The following is a 24460-nucleotide window of genomic DNA, read 5'->3' on the forward strand; positions in this document are numbered from 1 at the left end:
TATCATGGATAGCCTAGCCTGAAAGGCCGTAGACGTAGACATTGCTCTCGTAGAATGTGCTCTGACTGGAAAGTGTATGTTCTTACCTCCTGTCTGGTAAATAAAGGAGATGCAACCCGCTATCCATCTAGAAATGGTTACTTTGGACACCGCCGAATCTAAGCGATTGTCCGAGAACGAAATGAAGAGCTGATCTGATTTCCTGCATTCCTTAGTCCTGTGTAAATAAAAGTGTAGTTGCCTATGAACGTCCAACGTATGAAACTGATACTCTGCCTTGTCAGAGAAATTGGGAAAGAATACGGGCACAGTTCGATGGACTGATTAATATTAGACAATGACACTACTTTTGGAAAAAAGGTTGGATTCGGCCTGAGGGAGACCCTATCTTTATGGAAAATGAGATAAGGGGGCTTAGCTGACAAGGCCTGAAGCTCTGAAACCCTTTTGGCAGAAGTAATGGCTATTAAAAAGGCCGATTTCCATGTCAGAAACTTCAAATCGCAAGAAGCCGCAGGCTCGAAGGGTGGAAGAGTAAGAGCCTTCAGAACAAAATTAAGGTCCCAAGGCATAACCGGTTGAGCTACCGGGGGGGAGAAGGAGTGTGCCTTTCAGGAAGGCTTTACACAGCCTGTGAGCCATTAAGCTGGGTTCATCTGCCACGTGATAATTAGAGATAGCCGCTAGCTGAACCTTTATGGTGGCTGGGGCTGACCCTTGGTAGAATAATTGAGATAAGAATTCCAGCACAGAGTTGATGGGAGCCGTGTAGGGGTCAATATCCTTAGATTGTGCCCATATGGAAAACCTTTTTCACTTACTGGAATAAATCTTCCTAGTGGCTGGTTTGTGAGAGGATGAGAGGATATGGACTACGTTTGGAGAAAAATCATGATACCCGACTACAGTCGGAAGTGGAGTTGCCAGGCGGTCAGCCTGAGGGTCTCCAGGGAGGAGTGGAGCTGTCCCGACATGTGTGAGTAGGTCTGGACGAGGGTCCAGAGTCCAAGGAGGCTTCACAGCGAACTGTTGGAGAAAGGGGAACCATACTTGTCGAGGCCAGTATGGAGCGATTAGAATCAACCTGCTTCCCAGGGATAGTGCTTTCTGGATCACCCTCGAGATAAGGGAAAACAGAGGGAAAGCATACAGCATACCCGAGGGCCAAATGTGCGCCAGAGCGTCCCTTGGATATCCCCCCAGTGGGGGTATCAGTGAGAAGAATGCATGGCATTTTGCATTGAGAGGGCTGGCAAACAGGTCGCAACAAGGCTGACCCCATTTGTTGAATATGCTGTCTGCCACCTGGCGGTTCAGGGACCACTTGTAGGGCAGAAGGATCGCCCTGCTTAACTTGTCTGCGATCACATTGGTTTTCCCCAGAATGTGCGTTGCTATCAAGGCCCTTTGGGAAGCTATCGCCCAGTTCCACACTCATAGCCTCCTTGCATAGTGGGTACGATCGGGTTCCCCACTGTTTGAGATACCACACTACCGACATGTCTGAGTGTATCGCAATAGTCCCGGACGGGAGGACATGTTGTAGCGCCTGCAACGCTAGGAGCACTGCCCTCATCTTCAGGACATTTATGTGCAAGTTCATCTCGTGCTCCTGCCACGTACCTTGGACCAACCTGCCAAGATAATGCCCCCCTACCCCCACCCTATCCAGGAGTCGTCCGTGGTCACTGTGGCTACCAGGTTGGGTGAAGAGAACGGTTTTCCTACTACTAGATTGTCGGTGCACAGCCACCAACTTAGGTCCTGTCTGCATTTGCCTGTGATCAAGATGGGATGGGATAGAGGCAAACTCTGAAAAGACCACTGGGCGAACAGGAGCCACTGTAATATCCACATGTGCAGCCTCGCTAATGGAACCGTCATGATAGTGGATGCCATCGTGCCTAGTAGTTGCAGCACTAGCCTTGCCTTTACGCGTGTCAAAGGCATCATCATTTGAACCTGCCGTTGTAACCTCGTGATCCTTTCCATAGGCAGAAACGTTCTCATCCGAATGGTATCCAACTCTGTTCCTATAAATAAGACACGCTGTGAGGGTAGCAAGGCAGATTTTTTCCAGTTTATTGTGATGCCCAGCTGATGACAAATGTTGATGGTAGTGTTTGAACACCCTGGGGGCTGTGGTGAGACCAAAAGGCAGGGCTCGAAACTGGAAGAGCCTGGCTCCCAGCCGGAAGTGTAGAGAACACCGGGATGCTTTGTCCATCTTTAAGTGGTAATAAGCATCCTTCACGTCGATGGAGCACATCCATACTTCCTTTCCCAATAACGGGAGAACTGATTGCAATGTGACCATCCGGAACTTGGAATTGTGTACATAATGATTTAGTCGGCTGAGATCCAGAATGGGTCTCAGGTCCCCCGTGCTTTTCGGCACCAAAAAGAATCTTGAGCAAGTCCCTAATCCGATCTTGTCTGGGGGGACTGGTTGGATGACTCCTTTTTCTAGCAGCTGAGAGACCTCTGATGCTGCTTGACCCCTTTGACTGGGCGGTGTGTCTGGGATCCTTTTGGGGGTAGGAGGGGTAGAGCAAAACGGAATGGTGTAACCTCCGGCGATTATCCTTAAAACCTATCTGTCCTGGGTTATTCTTGCCCAAGCTTCTGGATAATGGGAAATCCGACCCCCGACTGGCTCCGGAGAAGCACAGCCGGGCACACCCTCAAGAGTGAGAGTATGGGGAACCGCAGAAGGAATCCCGGTCCCCCGAGTTGCGGGGGCCCCCCTCTGCCTCTGGGGCGGCGTCTTCCAGAGTATGACCCACCCTCCTCTGCCTCGAGGGGGGTCCTCACCTTGTGCGGTAGGGAAAGTACAGTTTTGTACCTACCATAAATGTAGATGTTAGAGTGCTAATACAGCTGCAGTCATAACAGATGGGTTCTCCTGCCGTCAGGTGGGTCCTCGGTCGGCCGAATTCCAAAGTCTAGGTCCGGCGTCGGTTATCGTCGCTTCTTCCCTGACGTCAGTGTGACAGGAGTATAAAGGAACCAGCCAACGCCATTTTCTTCAGTTTTTCTTGCCCCAGATGTCAGGCGCCCCCAGAAGGAAGGCAATACATAAATTTATATAATAAAGCAATGCAATATAATCAAAATACAGTAGTTGCAAGAAAATAAACCATAAATGAATACCCCAATCAGGTTGTATGAGGAGGTGTTAGCCAATAGGCCTGTCCCAAGAGGAAAAGGAGGGAGGGAAACCTGGACTGCAGCTGTATTAGCACTCGAACATCTACATTTATGGTAGGTACAAAACTGTACTATGTTCATCGTGCATACAGCTGCAGTCGTAACAGATGGGTAGAATCCCAAAGCTAAGAAAAGGGTGGTAGGCACTAGGTGGAACTAGGAGGAGCCAGGATGCCCTGCAGACTGCAGTGGCAAAGCCTGCTCTAGTTTTGGAGTATAAAGGTAGGTGGTAGTGCTTGGAGAAGGTATGCACAGAACTCCAAGTGGCTGCTTCCAAAATATCTTTGGTAGGAACTCCTCTGAGGAAAGCTGCAGAGGTAGCTGTGGCCCTTGTGGAGTGAGATCTGATGCCTGCAGGTACAGTTTTACCATGAAAAGATAACAAAAGCATATGCAGTGGGGGATCTACCTGACTAGATCGAAACGTCAGAACACAGACAAATCGCCAGAAGATCGACAAGGCAGAAGACCAACGGAGGAAGACACCGACGTTGAGAACACTGAGATGGGGAAAGGATGTGTAAGTATGCAGTAGTGACGGCCGTTAGGGTGCGAGTAAGGTAAGTGTGCGATGTTGGCAGTCTGTAGGGGTAGGGGTGGGATAAGTGAGTTAGGGTCAGGGCGCGGGTTAGGTAAGGGTGCGAGTAAGGTAAGTGTGCGATGTTGGCGGTTTGTAGGGGTGGGATAAGTGAATTAGGGTTAGGGCGCGGGTTAGGTAAGGGTGCAGTAGTGATATATTTTGGGTTAGGGGCGGGTTAAGTGAGTTAGGGTTAGGGCGCGGGTTAGGTGAGTGTGCGATAGTGACGGACCTTAGGGTTAGGGTTTCGGTTAGGGTTGTAGATAGTTGTGTATGTAAGGGTTAGTGTTGGTTTGTAAGGATTTTGGTGTGCTTGCGTTGTGTGTGTGGGTTTTGGATAGGGGATTTGTTTTGTTTGTTGCTATGATGTGTTGAGTGTATGTGGTGTCATGTTTGTGAACTGTCGATTATGTGGTGTCGGTGTTATGAAGTTTCGATCTAGTCAGGTAGATCCGCAGTGGGCTATCCATTTTGAGATTGTCTGTCTGGAAATTGGCTTCCCTTGAGCTCCTATAGCATAGGACACAAAGAGCTGTTCTGTTTTTCTGAAAGGCTTTGTTCTGTCCAAATAATAACGCAGCTGTCTGTGGATGTCCAAGGAATGCAGTAGTCTCTCCCCTTTGTTTTGAGGATTAGGGTAAAAGGTCGGTAAGTGGATAGCCTGATTCAAAGCTACCCTGGATACCACCTTTGGCATAAAGGATGGGTTTGGTTCGTAAGGAAACTCTGTCCTGATGGAAGATGATAAAAGGCCGCACAGCCATGAGGGCTTGTAGTTCAGATACCCTGAGAGCTGAGGTGATAGCCAGAAGGAAAGCTGTTTTCCCGGACAAATATTGCAAATCTGTTGAGGCAGCTGGCTCAAAGGGAGGCAAGGTCAGCTTTTCTAGAATGAAATTGAGGTCCCAAGCAGGTATTGGTTGTTTCCTTGGGGGTTTTATGTTCTTCGCCCCTCTGAGGAACTGTCTTAAGTGGGGGTGAGAGAATAAAGGTGGATCAGTGTTGTATTCTGCAGAAATGGCTGAGGCATGGATTTTGATGGAAGAAAATGAAAGTCCACTGCTTAGCAGCTCAGCTAGATACTGTAATATTTGAGGTAAATTCAGTTTTCCAGGATTCTGGCCCTTTTTCTCATTCCAGGCACAAAACCATTTCCATTTTGCGGAGTAAGCTTTTCTAGTAGACGGCCTTCTGGCCTCCAAAATGACATCCTGCACCTCCTTGGAGAGTAGGGTCTGTTGTGATGTTAAGGAATCTTCCATGCGGCCAGATTGAGTGTTTTCAGCTGACTGTGAAGAGTTTTGAAGCTGTGCTGAGTCAGAAGAAGAGGCATTAGAGGCAGGGTCCACGGTGGAGAATGCGTCAGGCTCCTCAGGAGTGGATACCAGTGCTGTCTTGGCCAGTCTGGAGCAATGAGAATCATCTTTGGTCTGTCTGCTCTGGTTTTTAATAGAACTTTGGGCAGCAGAGGAAGAAGCGGAAAGGCATAAACTGTCATTGTTGTCCAACTGAAAGAGAGAGCGTCCACTCTCCAGGCCTGTGGATGAAAAGTCCTTGAGCAGAATTTTGTCAATTGGTGATTTTTGTGGGAGGCAGAGAGATCTATGTCTGGCCTTCCCCATGCTTGTATTATCTCTGTAAAAACTTGAGGATGCAACTTCCATTCGTGTGGATCTGTCATATTTCTGCTTAGGTTGTCTGCCAGCGTGTTTTCCTTGCCTGGCAAGTACTGTGCTTGAAGTTCGATTTGTAATTCCAGAGCCATGTTCCAAAGTGACATGGCCAGCCTGCATAGGGGGTATGAATGGGTTCCTCCCTGTTTATGTACCACATTACTGTGGTGTTGTCTGTCCTTATCAATAGTTGACCTGGATGCAGAAGGTCTTTGAAAGCTATAATAGCATTTATTACTGCTAGCATTTCCTTTTGATTGATGTGAAGGTGCTTTTCTTTTTGGGACCATTTGCCCTGAATGCACCGATCTGTCATGTGCGCCCCCCAGGCATAGTCCGACGCGTCTGTTGCGATGACTTGATTTGCTTGAGGCTTGCAGAATGGGAGACCTGTGTTTGTTTGGCATGCTTGAGCCCACCACAGAAATTCCTTTTGAAGACATGGAATTAGTGGTAATATTGTTTCCAAACTGTGGCTGTGTTGAGACCATAGGTTTTTCAGGTACCACTGAAGTTTCCTCATATGCAGCTTTGCACATGGGATTAGTAGGATGCAAGATGCCATGAATCCCAGAGCCTGCAGGATTTTCCTTGCAGTCAGCCTGGTGAAATTTGCTAGTTTTCTGAAGTATTGAGTTAGTTGCCCCTGTTTCTCTTGCGTGAGGTAGGCCATCTGGGTGTTTGTGGCCAAGTTGGCACCCAGGAAAATTATTTTCTGAGAGGGTTGTAGCCTTGATTTCTTTTTGTTGACTGTGTATCCCAGAGAATTCAACAACATTATTACAAAAGCCAGATGTTTAAGAAGTATGTGCTTGCTGTCCGCTTGAATCAGGCAGTCGTCCAAATATGGGTATATTTGTATCCCTTGAAGTCTGCAGTAGGCAATTACTGATGCCAGGCATTTAGTGAATACTCTGGGCGCAGTAGATAAGCCAAAGGGCAATGCAGAGAATTGATAATGGGTTGAACCTGCAAGAAATCTGAGGTATCTTCTGCAAATTTGTCTGATTGGGACATGCAGGTATGCCTCCTTGAGGTCCAATGTTACCAGCCAAGACTCCTTGCCCAGCATGGGAAGAAGCTGCTGTAATGTAAGCATCTTGAATTTTGGTACAAGTAAAATGTGTTTAGGATGGATAGGTCCAAAATAGGTCTCCACTCTTTTCCCTTCCTTGGTACCAGGAATAGTCTGGAATAAAAACCTTGACCTTGTTCTTGAGTAGGTACCTCTTGAATAGCTTTCATGTCCATGAGATCTGAAATTTGTCTTTGTGCCTCTGCCCTTTGATTGTGTGGCAGGTTTGGCATGCCTCATTTTTGGAAGGGTGTGAAAATGGAATCTGTAGCCTCTGTTTATAATGTCCAGGATCCATTTGTCTTTTGTGACAATATGCCAATTTTAGTAAATAATGCCAGTTTTCCGCCTAAGGGTGCTGCCATTTGAGCCTTGCTTGGCATGCAAAGGGGAAAGTCATTGGGCTTGCTTTCTGAATGGCTGCGAACTATCCTCACCACCTCTTTGTGTAGGAGCTTGCCATTGTCTGCCTCTAAACGATCCTCGAGATTGCCCTCTGCCCCTCGGGCGCCTGTATCTACCTCTTTGGGGTCTGTCCGTGGCTGGAAAGGACCAATTTTTTGAAGGCCAATTTCTACTGAAACGTGGAGGTTGTACCTGTAGAAAATCTTTCACTGTTTGCATTGATTTAGCCTTTTCCTCCATTTTCTTTAATACCTCCTCAGCTTTAACACCAAATAATTCATCCTTTTGCAGAGGGGCATCTAGTAATTTAGCTTTGACATGATCTGGTAAGGTTTGCTCGAGCCAGGCATGTCTACGTATGACTGATCCTGTAACAGCAGCTCTACATGAGGCCTCTAGAGCATCAAAACCACATTGCAAGGTATGTTTACCCACTTGTTCTGCACTATGCATCAAATCCTGCAACTCCTTCAAGTCGGGTTGTTCAGGTTGTGACATTTTACTTTTCAACTGTGATAACAGAAACTGTTGGTACTTTAGCATATGAAACTGGCAGTTTAATGCCCTCATGGTTAAGGTGGCCGAGGTGTATACCTTTTTCCCCCACCTTTCTAAGGATCTGGAATCTCTCTCGGAAGGTAATGGGTTTTTAGCAGTGGAGGCCTCAATTCCCTTGGGGCCCTGTGAGATGGTTTCGGAGTCAGCCGCATGGCTTTTGTATAAAAATTGGTGTGAGTCAGGAACCCGGTAGTACCTGTCAGGCTTGAATGGGGCTGGAGGTAAAGAATCCGGGTTAAGGCAGGCCTCCGAGTACACATCATCTAGTATGTCTACGACAGGAGATATAGCCAGAGGCTTGTGCTGGGGTAGCAAGAGAAAATCCCTAAGCCTTTTCTTGGAATCCGAGTACTCTTGGCCTTCCCAGTGGAAGTATTCCCTTAAGGTATGCAAGGTTTCCCCAAATGAGTAATCCTCTGGGGGGGAGACAGAGGGAATGGACTCCTCAGCATCAGAATCTTCAAAAGGGGAGTAAGAATGTTCCTGTTCATCAGAGTGCTCTGAAATAATGGAGGCCTGGTCAGAGGAGGGGGATTCTCCCTCCACTCTGGGCCTTTTGTCCGGGGTTGAGAACCCTGATAAGAGTAATCAAATCCTCAGCCATTTTAAGCATCTGTTTTTTAGGCATGGGGCCTGGAGAAGGGCCCTGTGGAGCTTGTCTCTTAGAATGCATGGCTGCTTTAGACTTAGTGAAAAGCCTTGATAGAAAAAGAAGAGGAAGGTCTGAAGACACCTTGAGAGGAGGCAGACCTGTCTACATTTTGAGATTCACCACCAAAAGTGGCTTCGGTATCTGTAGTCGGGGTGTGGGCCGAGGAGCCTGCGACCTCGGGCACAGAAGACACCGCCAATGAAGTGTCGTCGGTAGGCAGGGGCTGCGTAGGTGCCTCGCTGAGAACCGGACCACCTGTAGTCGGGCTTTGGCGTGGTGTCGGTAGAGGCCGCGGACCTCGTGTGTCGGTCCTTATCTTTGCGTTTTTGCCGACGACATAATATAGTTAAATTTTTTGCCAAAATAGTGCTGGGCGAACTCCGCCCAACGCTTAATGGTGCGTTTGTTGAATGTAGCACAAAAACGACAGACCGAGACGTCGTGGTCTGGGCCTAAGCAAGGAATGCAGAGGGAATGAAAATCCTTATGCGGTATTTGCTTCCCACAAGAAATACAATTATTAACTTTGTCTGACATCGGTCTGAGGCAAGAAAAGTTTCTCCAACGGGGTACTTCGCTTTCAAAAAGACTTCGGTTGCAAAATTTTCGTAATTTCAGGAGCTGGCCGACCGGCACTTGCGAACTGCTTATGCTTCGGCCACCGTACGGCAAGAAAGACTGAAGAAAATGGCGTCGGCTGGTTCTTTTATACCCCTGGCGCACTGACGTCAGGGAAGAAGCGATGACAACCGACGCCGGACCTAGACTTTGGAATTCGGCCGACCGAGGACCCGCCTGACGGCAGGAGAACCCATCTGTTATGACTGCAGCTGTATGCACGATGAACATCCCCTCACTGCTTAGTCTTGTGTGTCCCCTGGGACCGAAACCTGGGGTTTCTGCTATGTCTGGGTTTGGCTTGAGAATACCTGGAAAGGACCAATTCTTAGAGGGCCAGTGCCTACTAAATCTTGGAGGCTGAACTTGTAAGAAATCTTTAACAGTTTGCATAGATTTAGCTTTATCTTCCATCTTTTTAAGAACTTCCTCAGCCTTGTTGCCAAACAGGCGGTCCTGATTTAAGGGAGCATCCAACAACTTAGCTTCAACATGATCAGGTAAAGATTGCTCCTTAAGCCAAGCATGCCTTCTGAGCAGAGAACCAGTAACAGCAGCCCTGCAAGACGCCTCTAAAGAATCAAATCCACATTGCAAAGAATGCTTTCCAACCTGTTCAGCAGAATACATTACATTCTGTAATTCTTTATTTTCTGCACAGTCAGGAATCAACATCATTTTCTGTTTAAGCAATCCAATAACATGTTGATACTTTAACATATGAAACTGGCAGTTTACAGCCCTAATGGCCAAGGTTGCAGAAGTGTAAACCTTGTTTCCCCATCTATCCAGCGCCCTGGAGTTTCTATCAGAAGGAGTAGGATTTTTAGCAGTAGAAGCCTTAATGCCCTTGGGTCCCTGTGAAATCATCTCTGGATCTGCAGTAGGATTTTTAAAAAGGAACTTGTGTGAGTCGGGAACCCTGTAATATCAGTCAGGTTTTCTGGGAGCAAGAGGCAAAGAATCAGGGGCCAAACAAGATGCTAAAAAAGCATCATCAACAACATCTAGTACAGGAGGAATAGCTAAAGGCCTATGCTGAGGCAGGAGTAAAAAAATCCCTAAACCTCTTTTTTGAATCAGAAAAATCCTGGCTTTCCCAGTGGAAATAATCCCTTAGTAAGGTTTCACCAAAATAAAAACCCTCTGGAGGGGAAGCAGAGGGAATACAGTCCTCTGCATCAAAATCCTCATAAGTAGATAAGGGCAAATCCAGATCATCAGAAGAATCAGAAAAATCAGAATCCTGGTCAGAAGATTCATACACAACTTCAGTCCTAGGTCTCCTAGAAGAGGGAAGCTGGCTTCCACCGTTAAGATCTTCAGCCATTCTTATTTGTTTTTTTAGGCATAGAGGCCCTGAGCATTCGGCCTGGGCGTCGGTTTTTTAGGCATGGTTCGAGATTTAGGCCTAACAGAAGGAGGAGGCGCCTGTTTAATATGCAAGTCCGTTGGCCTGAATACACCCTCAGAAGCCGGTGCCTGCACAGCGGCTCTGGACCCATCCAATGTACAGACACCTGCAGGTTCCATAGTTGAAGCATCTGGCAACATACCGGACTCCGAATGGGTCTCAGTAGAGGCCTGCGAATCAGACGTGGAAGGTATCTGGGGCTGCGAAAGCGCCTCACTGAGTACCGGTGAACTAGCGACTGGCTTAGGAGAAGTGCCTCCGGCAGTTTTGGACCTCGACGGCCTGTCTGTCTTTATCCTTGCGTTTTTTCAGAATCCCGGTAGTCGATGGCTAACAGACAACACTTCTGGATAATTAAACCGAGAACCGAAATATTTAGAGGTGAAAATATACAGACAGATAGTGCGCCGATTAAATAAAGCACAAAACCGACAGCACGGTACGTCGTGGTCAGGGCCTAGGCAAGGAATACAGTACAGATGAAAATCTTTATGAGGTAATTTGCTTTCCACAAGTAATGCAATTATTAACTTTTACTGACATTGGTAAGGAGCAAGAAAAAGTTTCTGCAACGGAGTACTTAGCTTTAGTTGAAGACTTTGGTTCTGAAAAACAATGAAAATTTCAGGAGTCGGCCGACTGGCATTTGAAAACTGCTTCTGCTTCGGGCACCACACGGCAAGAAAGACTGGTGTAATGGCATCGGCTGCATGTTTTATATCCCTGATGACCTGACGTCATGTAAGAAGGGACAGCAACCAACGCAGGACCCAAGACTTTGTTAATCAGGCCAAATGAGGGCTACTGCAAGTAGATAACCCAAAAGTGATGGCTGCAACAGTGAAACACGAACAACATTAGTTATTAATGTTGGGGGGGTTGGGGGTGAGGTTTATTTGGTCTGTGGGGAGTGGAGGGATACAGGAGAATTTGTTTCACTTAAAATGTAGTCTGTGTCCCTGTATTACAATTTGAAGTACCCACTTGTCCTGAGTGATGGTCTACCACTGATTAATGAAGATGCCCAAGTGAACCCCCTTCCATTGTGGAAGGGGACACTTGTGAGGGGGTGGAGGTTAGAGTGAACTTTAGGGAGTGGGAAGAAAAATGAGCTTGGATATGTTGCAGCTGTTCTCTCTCAATGGGTGTCATGGTGTCAGTTCTTTTTGTAGTGGTGTTTTCTCTCTCTTCTGTTGCTTCTCTTTACTGTGCCTTGGTGGCGAAAGCTGGCCAGCAGAGTGTGTGTGTGTGTGTGTGTGTGCACACGTGTGTGTGTGTGTGTGTGTGGGGGGGGGGGGGGGTTCTACTAGATCTAAGAGATGAGAAATGAAAGTTGCTTGGTACATCACCTACTCTTTCTTTTCTTCTCCTCTCAATCTCTTGAACACCTTCCCTGCAAGGTGTTCAAAGAAAAGCTCCTTATCCAATGAGGAGTAAAATTCTGCTTTTACATGGCCTGGGAGTGGCTGTCCCCTCAGAAAGGCATACCTCAACACGGACCCCATGGCTGCTGCCCTGCAAGATGCATCCACATCATCACAGCCACATTTAATGGAGTACATAGCACTTGGGAGCACTGAAGCTGCTTACATCAAAGCACTTTCCTTTTCAGTCCCTTGTCTCCTATGCCCTCAGTCTTCGCCTTTAGCTGGTTGAAGAGCGATACCTGGCATTTCAGCACGTGTCTCCTGTGATTAAGGGCACTGAAGGTCATGGTAGTAGAGCTGCAAATTTTATTCCCAAACCTTGCTCTTCTTCTAACTGGAAAGTGCATTCTGCAAATGAGCCACCATAGTTCCTTTGCTGGAATCTATGGACACCATAGTTAAATTCATGAATGTTTTTTATAAAATATACTTGTGGAGTCATTTATCCTGTAAAAATAAAAGTGATCAGGTGTCCTACAAGCACAGGACTGTGGATCTGGACCCAAGGATGCAACAGCAACTTCTAGTGCTTTCTTGACTGGAGGAATGGCTAATGGTTTGGCTCCCTGTGACTTATCTACTTCCTCAAACTACATCTGAAGCTCTCCCTCATTCTTTGAAGGCTTTCCCAAATGACAGGGCCGCTGGATGACATGCAGAGGATAAGGTATTCTCAGTGTTAGAATGATGCAGGAAGGGGGAGGAGATTTGGTCTATATAGGCAAATTTATCCAGCTCTGAGTTAGAAGTATCAGAGTCCTAATGAGGTAAAGATTCCCTTTTTCCTTTTCAGAGGAAGGACTATCAGCACAGATTGTTCTTCGAGGGCTGGCCACCTGGATCTCATAAATTAAAAATTCCTGGACCAGACTGATGAAAAACTCATGTGCAGAAGACAGATGGGTGGAAAGGCCCCCCCCGTGCAGTGCAGTTCGAGATGGAATCCTGTTAATACAGAGAGTACATATAATAAAGAGAAAAGGGAAAGGGACAAGTAAGCCAGTTAATATAGTAATTTGCCTTTATTTTGGATATTAAATCTCAGTTCAGAAGGAAAACAGGAGAGAATTACAGAAATTATAAGGTTGAAATATTACGATAATTTTCAAGAATTACATAAAAGAAAGAGAGAATGAGTGGAGAAGGTGAATTGGTAACATTTTTAAAAGATAGAGAAAAAATACAGAAGGAGAAATCAGAGAAAAAAACAGTATGGACAAGTTAGAACAGAGTATTACTGGACAGATTCATGGGAAAATCTGAATGAAGTACAGAAGTGTGCTATAAAAGGTAGAAAAGAAAGATTTAAAGACTTTAAAGAATGTGAAGATTTTATCTGGTGGTTATATTTAAGAAACTTTTCAGTAAAAGGCTTAATGTGTAAATGTGTTGAAAAGAAATGCAATATATGAAATAAAGGCAAGACAATGGAATATGTTCACTTTTAGAGGGAACAACATTTTTTAATAATATTACAGAGCTTTATATAAAACAAACATTAGGTAAAGTAGAGATAGATATGATTTATCGCTATTATAGAAATTTGAAACGATAAGCAGTTAAACATCTAAATGTTAAGATTTTCTCTTATGTTTGGAAGTTATGGATGGCTGCCATGCATAATTACCAAATAGTAGGCTTTTGAAGAAATTAAGGAAAAGGTGAAATATTGGTTGTGGATAAAAGGGTGGTTGGACTGAAAAGTGAATATTTCTAATTTTTTATCCATTGCAAATAATGTGATATCTTTTTTTAGCTTACAGCTAATTTATTTGGTTTGTGTTTTGAAGACCTCACCACACTTTTCAACAAGTACCATAAACTCTTTTACGTCCATCTGGGGAACTCAGGTTAACTTGCCATCCAAAGGACTGTATATTCAGGAGTGTAGCATCCCTGTGTCAGTATTGGGAAATTAATCCAAGAACCTGTGTGGGAAGAGAACTCGCAGCTTTTTGAACTTCTAGCACCAATGTCGTGTACTACTTGTTCAGCTACTAACACTACAGTGATACCCAAAGGTATTCTGTTTCGCTAAATTTTGTAATAGACTAAAATGCAACAAAGAGGTTAAACAAATTAAAGTTGAAACAGCAAACAGGTGGCACCACTAGTGTTAACATTTTCTTTCTACTGTGACAAATAGTAAGGTAAACATTTTAAAAAGCTGATTAAGCTGTATATTTCTATTACTAATACTAAGGCATTAAACTCTCCCAAACCTTCTCCTTATACGCAGAGGAGATCGGCGCCACATTGGTGGTGGAGGTGGCATTCTTCGAGGTGGGCTGTACCGACGGAGCTGGGGTCGAGGCCAAGGTGTCAACACGGCTGATGCTGTGATCTCCTGCCCATCAATCTGCCCTACAAAAGAAAAAAGGTCTCACTTCATTCAATATAACACCACACATACCCAACTTTGCAAAGGAACAAGGATGATGTAATTTCTTCAAATTTGTGCTCTGGTACTAATCCAAAGCTCCAAAAGAATGCATATCTATCGAAATCGGAGCTACAAAATGTAAAATTAAAACGCATTAATTAACGGATACTTGTAAAAGAGGAAAATGGATTATAATGCAGTCCTATATTTTAAGTAATTTACTGCAGATGACTGTAAAAAACAAATGGTTCAAGACCCAACACCGATTATCCCAAAAGCTTACTCTGCTGCAGCATGGAAAACATTTTACAAAGGTAGAAGAAAAAAAACACTGCCACATTCCAAAAAATTTACTCCGTTTTCTTTAGATTAACTTTTTTATTTCAGGTTTCATACTCATTCAACCCATCCTTGAATACAATACATCTGCCCTATGCCATTTACTCAGTGGCTGAAAGAGCACAGCAAAAGTCCAACTTGCAATAGTGCTGCATGCAGTCATCGCCACAAACATCTATTAGACTCAAATCCTAATAGACCATTACACACGGGGATTCCAATTATCTATTAAATTGGAATACCTATACTGTTACAGTTAAATAAGTTCACTGCTTCCTAGTCTTAACGCAAACACAAAAGACCAGACTGTATTCTCCCAGATCTATGTCAGTTGATAGAGTTTTCAGAAACTCGAAATTCACATTGGCGAGACAATACGAGAGAATTTCTGAAAACTCAAACATTAAAAGAAAACACAAATCTTTTATTTTTTTATGTTTTTGCAGGGGGCAAGACCCTCACACCCCCAGCAAATTATATACACCAACTCTGAGATTGCACTACATTGAGAAAAATGGTAAACTTCCTGATCCTCACTGAACCGTGATCTACATTCAAAAGCTTCGAGTTTTTGGAAATTTGATCACAATGTCTTGTTGATATGAATTTCAAGTTTCTGAAATCTCTATCATGCTGCCATATGACAGGATCAAATATATTGGATCAGATATTATATATACAGCTGCACTACGCTCTACACCTATAATTACACACTCCACAGTTAGGCTTGACCACCCTGCAATTCTATAATCCAGCCCCATAACACTCACTAATCCCACCATCTTAAGAAATTTCTCCAAGACAAATTTACTTCAACTATATGATGACTTCAGTAGTTTCTCCTTGAAGGCACAACAGCAAACACTGCTGCACTCAAAAAGAGGTTCTATTTGCAACTCACTATTTGTATAACAAAATGCCAGTCCTGATCAGTAACACAGCACTAAGTTTGTTGAATCTTCTCTTTGGTGGAACCCTAGCATACAAAATGCTCTATAACGGAGGAAAAAAATCCTCCTTAGGGATTATTGTAATCACTTTTACCTGGGACTTCTCAACACTTATAAGGACCATCTAAGATGGTGCAGAACTCTGCAGCTAGATTACTCACTGGCATGAGTTGTTACCAGCAAATTATCTTAGTTCTGCGTAGCCTTCATTAGCTGTCACTTGTTTCAGAATTATAGAGTCTCTGGTACTAGCACATTTGCCCATCCAGGACATGGGTCCCAGTTATCTGATGGAGTTATTGGTACTATATACTCTCCATCCAAATTTTCAATACTATGCAGCTGCTGGTAGTATCACAGGTGCATATCAAGAATTCTGGTTTGAGCTTTCATGCTACCCATCAATGGAATTTACTGCCTCAGTGGTTTTCAGGAGTGCCCCTACTAGCCAGTCAGTTAGAACTTCCGTTTTTGGGACTACCTATGGGGGGGGGGGGTTATTAGTGTATACAATTTATTAAATTTATTTTATGCAGCTATTATATGTCATTTTATTGAGTGTATTGGTGTTTTGCTGAAAAACACAAAGTAATTGGTGATGTATAACCGATCCAAAGGAAAGTCCCCAGGAATAGATGGTATGCCTGTGGAAGTTTGGAATCTAGGAGGACAAAACTGATGAAGCTCTGGAAGGTTTTGTTTAACAGTATTTTAAGAGAAGTACCAACATCCTGGTAGAAAGCAGTGGTAACTGTCATACCTAGAGGGTAAAAACCCATCAGATCCAGCTTCATATAGGCCCCATTTCAATAGTAAACCACGACTATAAAATGCTTGTGTCTATAATGACTAAAAGAATGGCAAAAGTGATGCAAAAATTGATAGATATGGATCAATTTAGTTTTGTGGAGGAGAGGCAAGCATTTGACACTAACAGAACACTGATGACCTAGAGAACAGAATGTAAGAAAATATCACTGCTGATGGTGGATCTTGATGCAAAGACAGCATTTGACAGAGTAAGCTGGGCCTTCATGAGTGGGGCAATGAAAGCATTTGCGTTCCCTGATAAAATTATAAGGTTGATTAAGTCGATATACGATGGATTGGAGGGGAAAATTAAAGTGGGTGGGTTCCTCTCTGATACCTTTTGCTTGAGCAAAGGAACCAGACAGGGGTGCCCTCTTTCCCCTTTATTTGCATTACATTTAGAACCACTGGCAAAGAAAACAAGGAACTCAGAAATCCAAGGATATAATTGGTATAGTAGTCAAAAGTTGGCTCAATTTGCAGATATTATTTTATACCCAATAAAACCAGAAAAGGACATTTCAATGTTCTGGAACATTCTGAAACAGTTTCAAATCTTTTTGGGATACAAAATTAATGAAGCTGAAACAAATGAAAAGTACAGTTTTGTACCTACCATAAATGTAGATGTCCGAACTGGATAGCATCTGCAGTCATAACAACTGGGTTGTCCTGTCGTCAGGCAGCCCTTCGGTCGGCCGGATTCCAAAGTCCGGGTCCGGCTTCGGCTGATGTCGCACCTCACCAGACGTCATCTCTGCTGGTCTTCGGGTATAAAAGCATCAGCCGACGCCATTTTCCTCAGTGTTTCTTGCCCCAGATGCCAGTTGCCCTCTTGGAAGGCTAAATTTTGGGTAAAAATGCCAATGTTTCCAAAGGATAGAAGGCAAACACAAAAAATAAGCATGTATGTACATATATACAAAGAAATACACCATAAGAGACTCCCCCCACCAGCTAGCTATTAGGAGGGTAAATACCCTAGGAGTACCACAGAGGGGAAGGAGGGAGGGTAATCCTGACTGCAGATGCTATCCAGTTCGGACATCTACATTTATGGTAGGTACAAAACTGTACTATGTCCTTCATGGATGCATCTGCAGTCATAACAACTGGGTAGAATACCATAGCCAACTAGGGGAGGAGGAAGAATAGATTATGGTGTGGTTAGGATCCCTTGCAGTACAGCAGTGGCAAACCCTGCTCGGGATCTGGAATACAGAGGTAAATTATAATGCTTGGCAAATGTATGCACGGAGGTCCAAGTAGCCGCCTCAATAATGTCCTTGGTTGCCACTCCTCGTAAGAAGGCTGTGGTAGTGGCTGTTGCTCTTGTAGAATGAGGCCGTATGTTCTGTGGAATTGGTTTTCCATGGAAGGAGTAACAGAATCGTATGCAATTTCCTATCCATTTGGAGATTGTCTGTTTGGAAATTGCTTTTCCTTCCCTTCCTGTTGCATAGGCTACAAAAAGCTGGTCAGTTTTTCTGTTACTTTTTGTTCTGTCCAGGTAGTAGTGTAGCTGTCTGTGTACATCCAAGGTATGCAGCATTCTTTCCCCTCTGTTTTGTGGGTTGGGGAAGAAGGTAGGTAGGTGGATTGCCTGGTTTAAGGACACTCTGGATACCACCTTAGGCATAAATGTAGGATTAGTCCTCATGGACACTATCTTGGTGGAAGATTAGGAAGGGTTGTACTGCCATTAGGGCCTGGAGTTCAGAAACCCTCCTTGCTGAGGTTATTGCCAGTAGGAAAGCAGTTTTCCATGATAGATGCTGTAGGTCTGCTGTTGCTGCTGGTTCAAAAGGTGCGAGTGTCAACTTTTCTAGCACAAAGTTCAAATCCCAAGCTGGCAGTGGTGGTTTCCTAGGAGGTTTTACATTCTTGATCCCTCTGAGGAACTGCCTGAGTAGAGGATGCGAGAAGACAGGTGGATCAAAGCTGTATTCTGCTGAAATAGCTGATGCATGTATCTTGGAGGAATAGGACAGGCCTGTATGTAGAAGCTCTGCCAAGTACTCCAGAATGTTAGCAATATCTATATTCGACACATCCTTTCCTCTTTCAGCACTCCAAATGACAAACCTTTTCCATTTCCCTGCATAGTTCCTTCTTGTTGAAGGTCTGCGGGCTTCAAGGATAATGTCTTTAACCCTTTGGGAGAGATCTGGAATAGTTGCTGCTATGTGATGTGCCATGCAGTCAGTTGCAACGTTTTTAGGTTTGGATGCATGATGCTGTAGTTGTTCTGAGTTAACATCAAAGGCATCAGGGGTATTGACCACATTTTGTTCCGAGACATGCTCCTCAGCAATGGGTACCAGTGTTGTCTTGGCCAGTTCGGAGCTATCAGGATTATCCTTGGACGTTCCTCCTTGATTTTTAGTAATACCTTGTGTATCAAGGGAAGAGGTGGGAATGCATATGCTGTCAGGCCTTTCCAGCTGAAGGAGAGCGAATCCACTTTCGATGCAAGTGGATGGAATGTCCTTGTGCAGAATTTTTGAGCTGGTGATCGAGAGGGAAGCGAATAGATCTATCTGTGGCATTCCCCATTTCTTTGCGATGGTCTTGAAGATGTCCGGGTGTAGCATCCATTCGTGAGCATCCGAGGTGGTTCTGCTTAACATGTCTGCTAGAGTGTTCTCCTTTCCAGTACAAACATTGCCTGTAACTGGATGTTGTAGCTGAGTGCCAGGTTCCAAAGGTCCAAAGTCATTCTGCATAGGGGGTATGAATGAGTGCCTCCCTGTTTGTTGATGTACCACATGACTGTGGTGTTGTCTGTCCTTATCATCAAATGGCCTTCTTTGAGAAATGGTCTGAATTTTTGGATTGCCAGTTTTACTGCCAGCATTTCTTTTAGGTTGATGTGCAGGTGAAGCTGGTCCTGCGTCCACAATCCTTGTACGCATTTGTCCAGCATGTGAGCCCCCCATCCTAGGCCTGAGGCGTGTGTTGTGATGGTTTGGCTTGCTTGATAGTTGTGAAAGGGTAAGCCTGGGTTTGACTGGCATGCTTGAGCCCACCATAGGAACTCCTGTTTTAGGCATGGGATTAGTGGAATTTCTGCTTCTAGGCTGTGCCTGTGTTGGGACCATAAATTCTTTAGGTACCACTGTAGTTTTCTCATATGCAGTCTGGCATGTGGAACCAAGATTATGCATGATGCCATGAAGCCCAAGGCCTGCAGCACTTTTCTTGCTGTTAGCTTGCTCTGGTTTGTTAGTGCCAAGAAGTAAAGAGGGAGATCTTTTTGTTTTTCTGCAGTTAGGAATGCCATTTGTTTTACTGTGTCCAATTCCGCGCCCAAGAATGTCCTTGTTTGGGATGGAATCAGCCTTGACTTTTGTAAATTGACTGTGTATCCCAGTGATTGTAGCAAGTAAATGACCCTTTGTAAATCTGTTGTCAGCTTGCTTTTGTTGTCCCCTTGTAGCAGGCAGTCGTCCAGGTATGGATAAATTTGGATTCCCTGTAGTCTGCAGTGGCTGATTACTGATTCCAGGCATTTTGTGAATACTCTGGGCAGTAGATAAGCCAAAGGGCAATGCTGAGAATTGATAGTGCTCTGATCCTGCAAGAAATCTGAGGTATCTTCTGCAAATTGGTCGAATGGGGACGTGCAGGTATGCCTCCTTGAGATCTAGAGTTACCAGCCAGCACTCCTTGCCCAGCATGGGAAGAAGTTGCTGTAGGGTCAGCATTTTGAATTTTGGGACAATGATGTATGTGTTTAAGGTGGACAGGTCGAGAATAGGTCTCCAACTTTTTTCCTTTCTTGGAACTAGGAATAGTCTGAAGTAGAATCCTTTGCCTTGTTCTGTTTTTGGTACCCTTTCCACAGCTCTCATCTTTGTTAATTGCATTATCTGCTGTAGAGCTTCTGTTTTTTGATTTGGAGGCAGGTTTGGCATTCCTCTTTTGACTGGTAAAGTGTGGAAGTGGAACCGGTAACCTTGGTCTATGGTTTGCAAAATCCACTTGTCTTTTGTGATATAGTGCCAGTTCTTCGAAAATAAGGTTAATTTTCCGCCTAATGGTGCTGCTATTTGTTCCCTGGTAGGCGGAGTTAGAATCAAGTCACTGTGATTGCCCTGTTGTAGTGGTAGTGGCTGTGCCTGTGCCTCTGTTATTACCTTGCCACTGTCGTCCTCTGTAGGCACCCCTCTGGATTGATTTCTGCCTCTGGAACGTCTATTCCTGCCCCTTTGGGATCTTGTGGAGTCAGGAAAGGACCAATTTTTGGCAGGCCAGTTCCTGCTAAACCTTGGGCGCTGAACCTGCAAGAAATCTTTAACCGTTTGTACAGATTTTGCCTTTTCTTCCATTTTCTTCATTACCTGCTGGGCAGGTGTACCAAACAAACTGGTCTTATCCATAGGAGCATCTAATAACTTAGCTTTAACATGATCCGGTAAGACTTGTTCCTTCAGCCATGCATGTCTTCTTATCACTGTGCCAGTCATGGCTGATCTAAATGAAGCCTCCAGTGCATCATAGCCACATTTTAAGGAATGGTTACTAACCTGTTGTATGTTATTTACCGTTTCTAATAGATATTTCTTATCTATAGAGTCATCAGAGGATAGCTTTTTAGTTAACTGATCAAGCATAAACTCTTGGTATTGTATCATGTGAAACTGACAGTTTAAAGCTCTAGCTGAGAGAGTAGCAGAGGTGTAAACCTTTTTGCCCCATCTGTCTAAAGACCTGGCTTCCCTTTCAGAAGGAATAGGGTTTTTTGCTGTGGTCGAGGCTACTGCCTTAGGGCCCTGGGATATGGTTTCGGGGTCTGCAAGTGGGGCCTTGTAAAGGTGATGAGGAGTGTCTGGCACCCTGTAAAATGTATCTGGTTTGGCAGGTGCTGGAGGTAAGGAATCTGGTGCAGTGCAAACATCATTAAATGCATCGTCCACAACAGAGAGGACAGGAGGTATAGCTAAGGGCCTGTGTTGTGGTAGGTGCAGAAAAGTCCTAAGTCTTTTTCTGGAGTCTGAGAAATCCTGTTCCTGCCATTGGAATTGTTCTCTCATGGCATGTAAGGTTTCCCCAAAGGAGAATTCTTCTGGTGGAGAAGCAGCTGGAATGGATTCTTCAGCATCTGAGTCCTCATAATTGGAGAAAGGAGCCTCTGGCTGGTCTGTAATATCTGAGTCATCCGCAGAATCATCAGAGGACACAGGCTCGAGGGGCTCTGCTCTAGGTCTCTTTTCTGGGGGCTGAGAGGCCCTGTCTGGGTGTGATTGAGATCCCCTAATTAAGGATATTAAATCTTCTGCCAGAGTAAGCATTTGTGAACTAAAAGTGGGCCTGGTTGAGGGGGGTTTAACAGGCACTGATTTAGTAGATTTGGCTGCTTTAGCCCTGGCAAAGGCCTTAATAGACATGGCTGCAGGAGGCCTAGCAGCACCACGTGCTGGGGTAGAGACATCCAAAGGGATGGTGTCTGATAAGTCACTAGTAACCACTGTAGTAGGTAAAATTTCTGAGGCCGATTCAAGTAAAGTAGCCGGAACCTCAGTAGTAGTCATAGATTCGGCTGTACTCTGATCAGTTTTCTCGGTTTCGGCCGAAACAGAGACACTCGCGGTTTGCTTAACCATGGTTTCGGCCGAAACCGCGGACCGCGAGTGTCGGTCTTTTTCTTTGCGTTTAACAATTTGGGTAGTCGGAGGATCCGACGGCATAATGTACGCAAAATCAGAGCCGAAAAACTGTTCAGCAAACTCCGACCGACGTCTAAGCGTTCGTCGGTTGAAAGAAGCACAGGCCGAACAGGCTGCTACGTCGTGGTCTGGGCCTAAACAAGGCAAACAGTAAGAGTGGAAATCTTTATGAGGTATTTGTTTCCCACAAGTTAAACAGTTATTGACTTTTTCTGACATCGGCTGAGGCAAGAAAGAGTCCCCAACGGGGTACTTAGCTTTTAGAAGTCTTCGAAGGAGTATTCGGTAGTAGTAATCTCTGGATCTGACCGACCGGCACTTGCGAACAGCTTCTGCTTCGGGCGCCACGCGGCAAGAAAGACTGAGGAAAATGGCGTCGGCTGATGCTTTTATACCCGAAGACCAGCAGAGATGACGTCGGGTGAGGTGCGACATCAGCCGAAGCCGGACCCGGACTTTGGAATCCGGCCGACCGAAGGGCTGCCTGACGACAGGACAACCCAGTTGTTATGACTGCAGATGCATCCATGAAGGACATCAGAGGTAAATTATGTACCCACACAAAAATTGGTTCAGCAATATCCATATTTATGGGCACATGTCAAAATGAAATACTTAGGATGATTCCAGTGTGGTAGCTAAGGATATGTGGGAAGAGACTAAACAAAAGATAATGCAAAAACTGAGAAATTGGAAGCTCTGTTACATGGAAATGGATAGTAAGATACAAGCCGTTAAAATGTTTTTAGTCCCTTTAGTCTTATAAACTGGTTAGGCGTATTTTTATCAACTAGAAGAGAAGTTATGGATAGCAATTAATAAAAAGCTGAAGGATTTTTACCTGGGAAGGCAAGATTGCAAGAATTAAATGGGATAAGCTGAATCTTTCAAAAGAACGAGGAGGATTGGGATTATCCCATTTGAAGGGGTATTTCAGAGTTACACAGGCTCTTACACACAGCACAGCAGAAACCTATAATTCAAAGTCGAAAGGAATGATGACGAAAAAGGGTGAGGCTCAAGAAACAAGTAGAAACTAGGATTTTGGATGCAGGTACTTAAGGAGAATAACAATCAAATTGAATATTATGTTCATAAAGTAGCAGAAAGTATTCTAAGAACTAAGTCAACACCGGAATGGAGAAAAGAGATTCTGCTGATAGGGATGACATCGATTAGGGCTACATACACTAGGCAAGAGGGGGCTGGAATTTATTGGAGAAAACTGGCAAAAGAAGCAAGATATTGGGAGCAAACAACTAGAGAAGGAAAGGTAATAGAATGGAAAGAAAGTACAGTTTTGTACCTACCATAAATGTAGAAGTTCGAGTGTTTACACTGCTGCAGTCATTACACTTGGGTTATCCTGCCGTCAGGTGGTCTCGCAGCCGGCCAGAGTTCCAAAGTCTTGGTCCGGTGTCGGTTGCTGTCACTTATCTGACGTCAGTGCGCCAGGGGTATATAAGATGCATCCAATGCCATTTTCTTCAGTTTTTCTTGCCCCAGATGTTAGGTGCCCACAAGTAGGTAGGCAGTACATATTCCTAATCAAAAATATACATATAAAATAAGAACAATACCTTCAGTTACAAGCAAATACACCACAAAGGTTGTATAGGATAGAAAGGTATACATAAGTCCAGTTATTTCAGAGGGGATGGCGGGAGGGTAATCTGGACTGCAGCAGTGTGAACACTCGAACATCTACATTTATGATAGGTACAAAACTGCACTATGTTCATCGTGTTATACTGCTGCAGTCATTACACTTGGGTAGAATCCCAAAGCTAAAGTTGGGTGGCTGGTCTATAAAGAGTTAGGATTGGCTATGAGGCCCTGCAGAACTGCAGTGGCACATCCTGCTCTGGATTTAGAGTAAAGAGGCAGGTGGTAATGCTTGGTAAAGGTGTGCACTGAATTCCAAGTTGCAGCCTCCAAAATGTCCTTGGTAGGTACTCTTCTGAGAAAGGCTGTTGAAGTGTCTGCTGCCCTGGTGGAATGTGGCCTAATGTTATTTGGGACTGATTTTCCATGCTGTGTATAGCAGTAACAAATACAGTGTCCTATCCATTTGGATATAGTCTGCTTTGAGATAGCCTTGCCCTGTGATCCTGCAGCATATGCTACAAACAGTTGCTCAGTTTTCCTGAAAGCTTTTGTTTTGTCCAAGTAGAAGCGTAGCTGCCTGTGTTATGTCCAAAGAATGCAGAAGTTTCTCCCCTTTATTCTGGGAGTTTGGATAAAAAGTTGGCAAATGGATGGTTTGGTTAAGAGCCATACTAGATACCACCTTTGGCATAAAGGTAGGGTTTGTCCTTAAAGAAACCCTGTCCTGATGAAAAATTATAAACGGTTCCACTGCCATTAATGCCTGTAGCTCTGAGACTCTTCGTGCTGAAGTTACTGCCAGGAGCAGAGCTGTTTTTCCATGATAAAAATTTTAGATCGGCTGTATTGGCTGGCTCAAAAGGTGGCAGGGTCAGTTTTTCCAAAACGAAATTGAGGTCCCAAATTGGTGTTGGTGCCCTCCGGGGCAGTCTTATGTTTTTAGCCCCTCTGAGGTACTGCTTTAGTAAGGGATGAGAGAATAAAGGAGGATCCGTGTTGTAATGTGCTTAAATGGCAGAGGCGTGGATCTTAATTGATGAGAAGGATAGGCCTCTGTCCAGCATCTCAGTTAAGTATTGTAAAATCTGAGGA

At 44.6% G+C, this 24460-nt stretch overlaps 1 protein-coding gene across 2 annotated transcripts in view; it reads right to left on the bottom strand.

The window, feature by feature from the left end:
• RNPS1 (RNA binding protein with serine rich domain 1) overlaps nucleotides 1–24460 on the bottom strand; it is a 322076-nt gene that overhangs the window by 35235 nt on the left and 262381 nt on the right. For both annotated transcript variants that reach the window (XM_044089282.1, XM_044089281.1), the window contains exon 6: nucleotides 13832–13973. In XM_044089282.1, the coding sequence (XP_043945217.1) occupies nucleotides 13832–13973 (142 nt within the window). The remainder of the gene's footprint in view (nucleotides 1–13831; nucleotides 13974–24460) is intronic.

The sequence above is a fragment of the Protopterus annectens genome, chromosome 12.part0 (assembly GCF_019279795.1).
Source record: "Protopterus annectens isolate FY-2018-M chromosome 12.part0, PAN1.0, whole genome shotgun sequence".
NCBI lineage: Eukaryota > Metazoa > Chordata > Ceratodontiformes > Protopteridae > Protopterus > Protopterus annectens.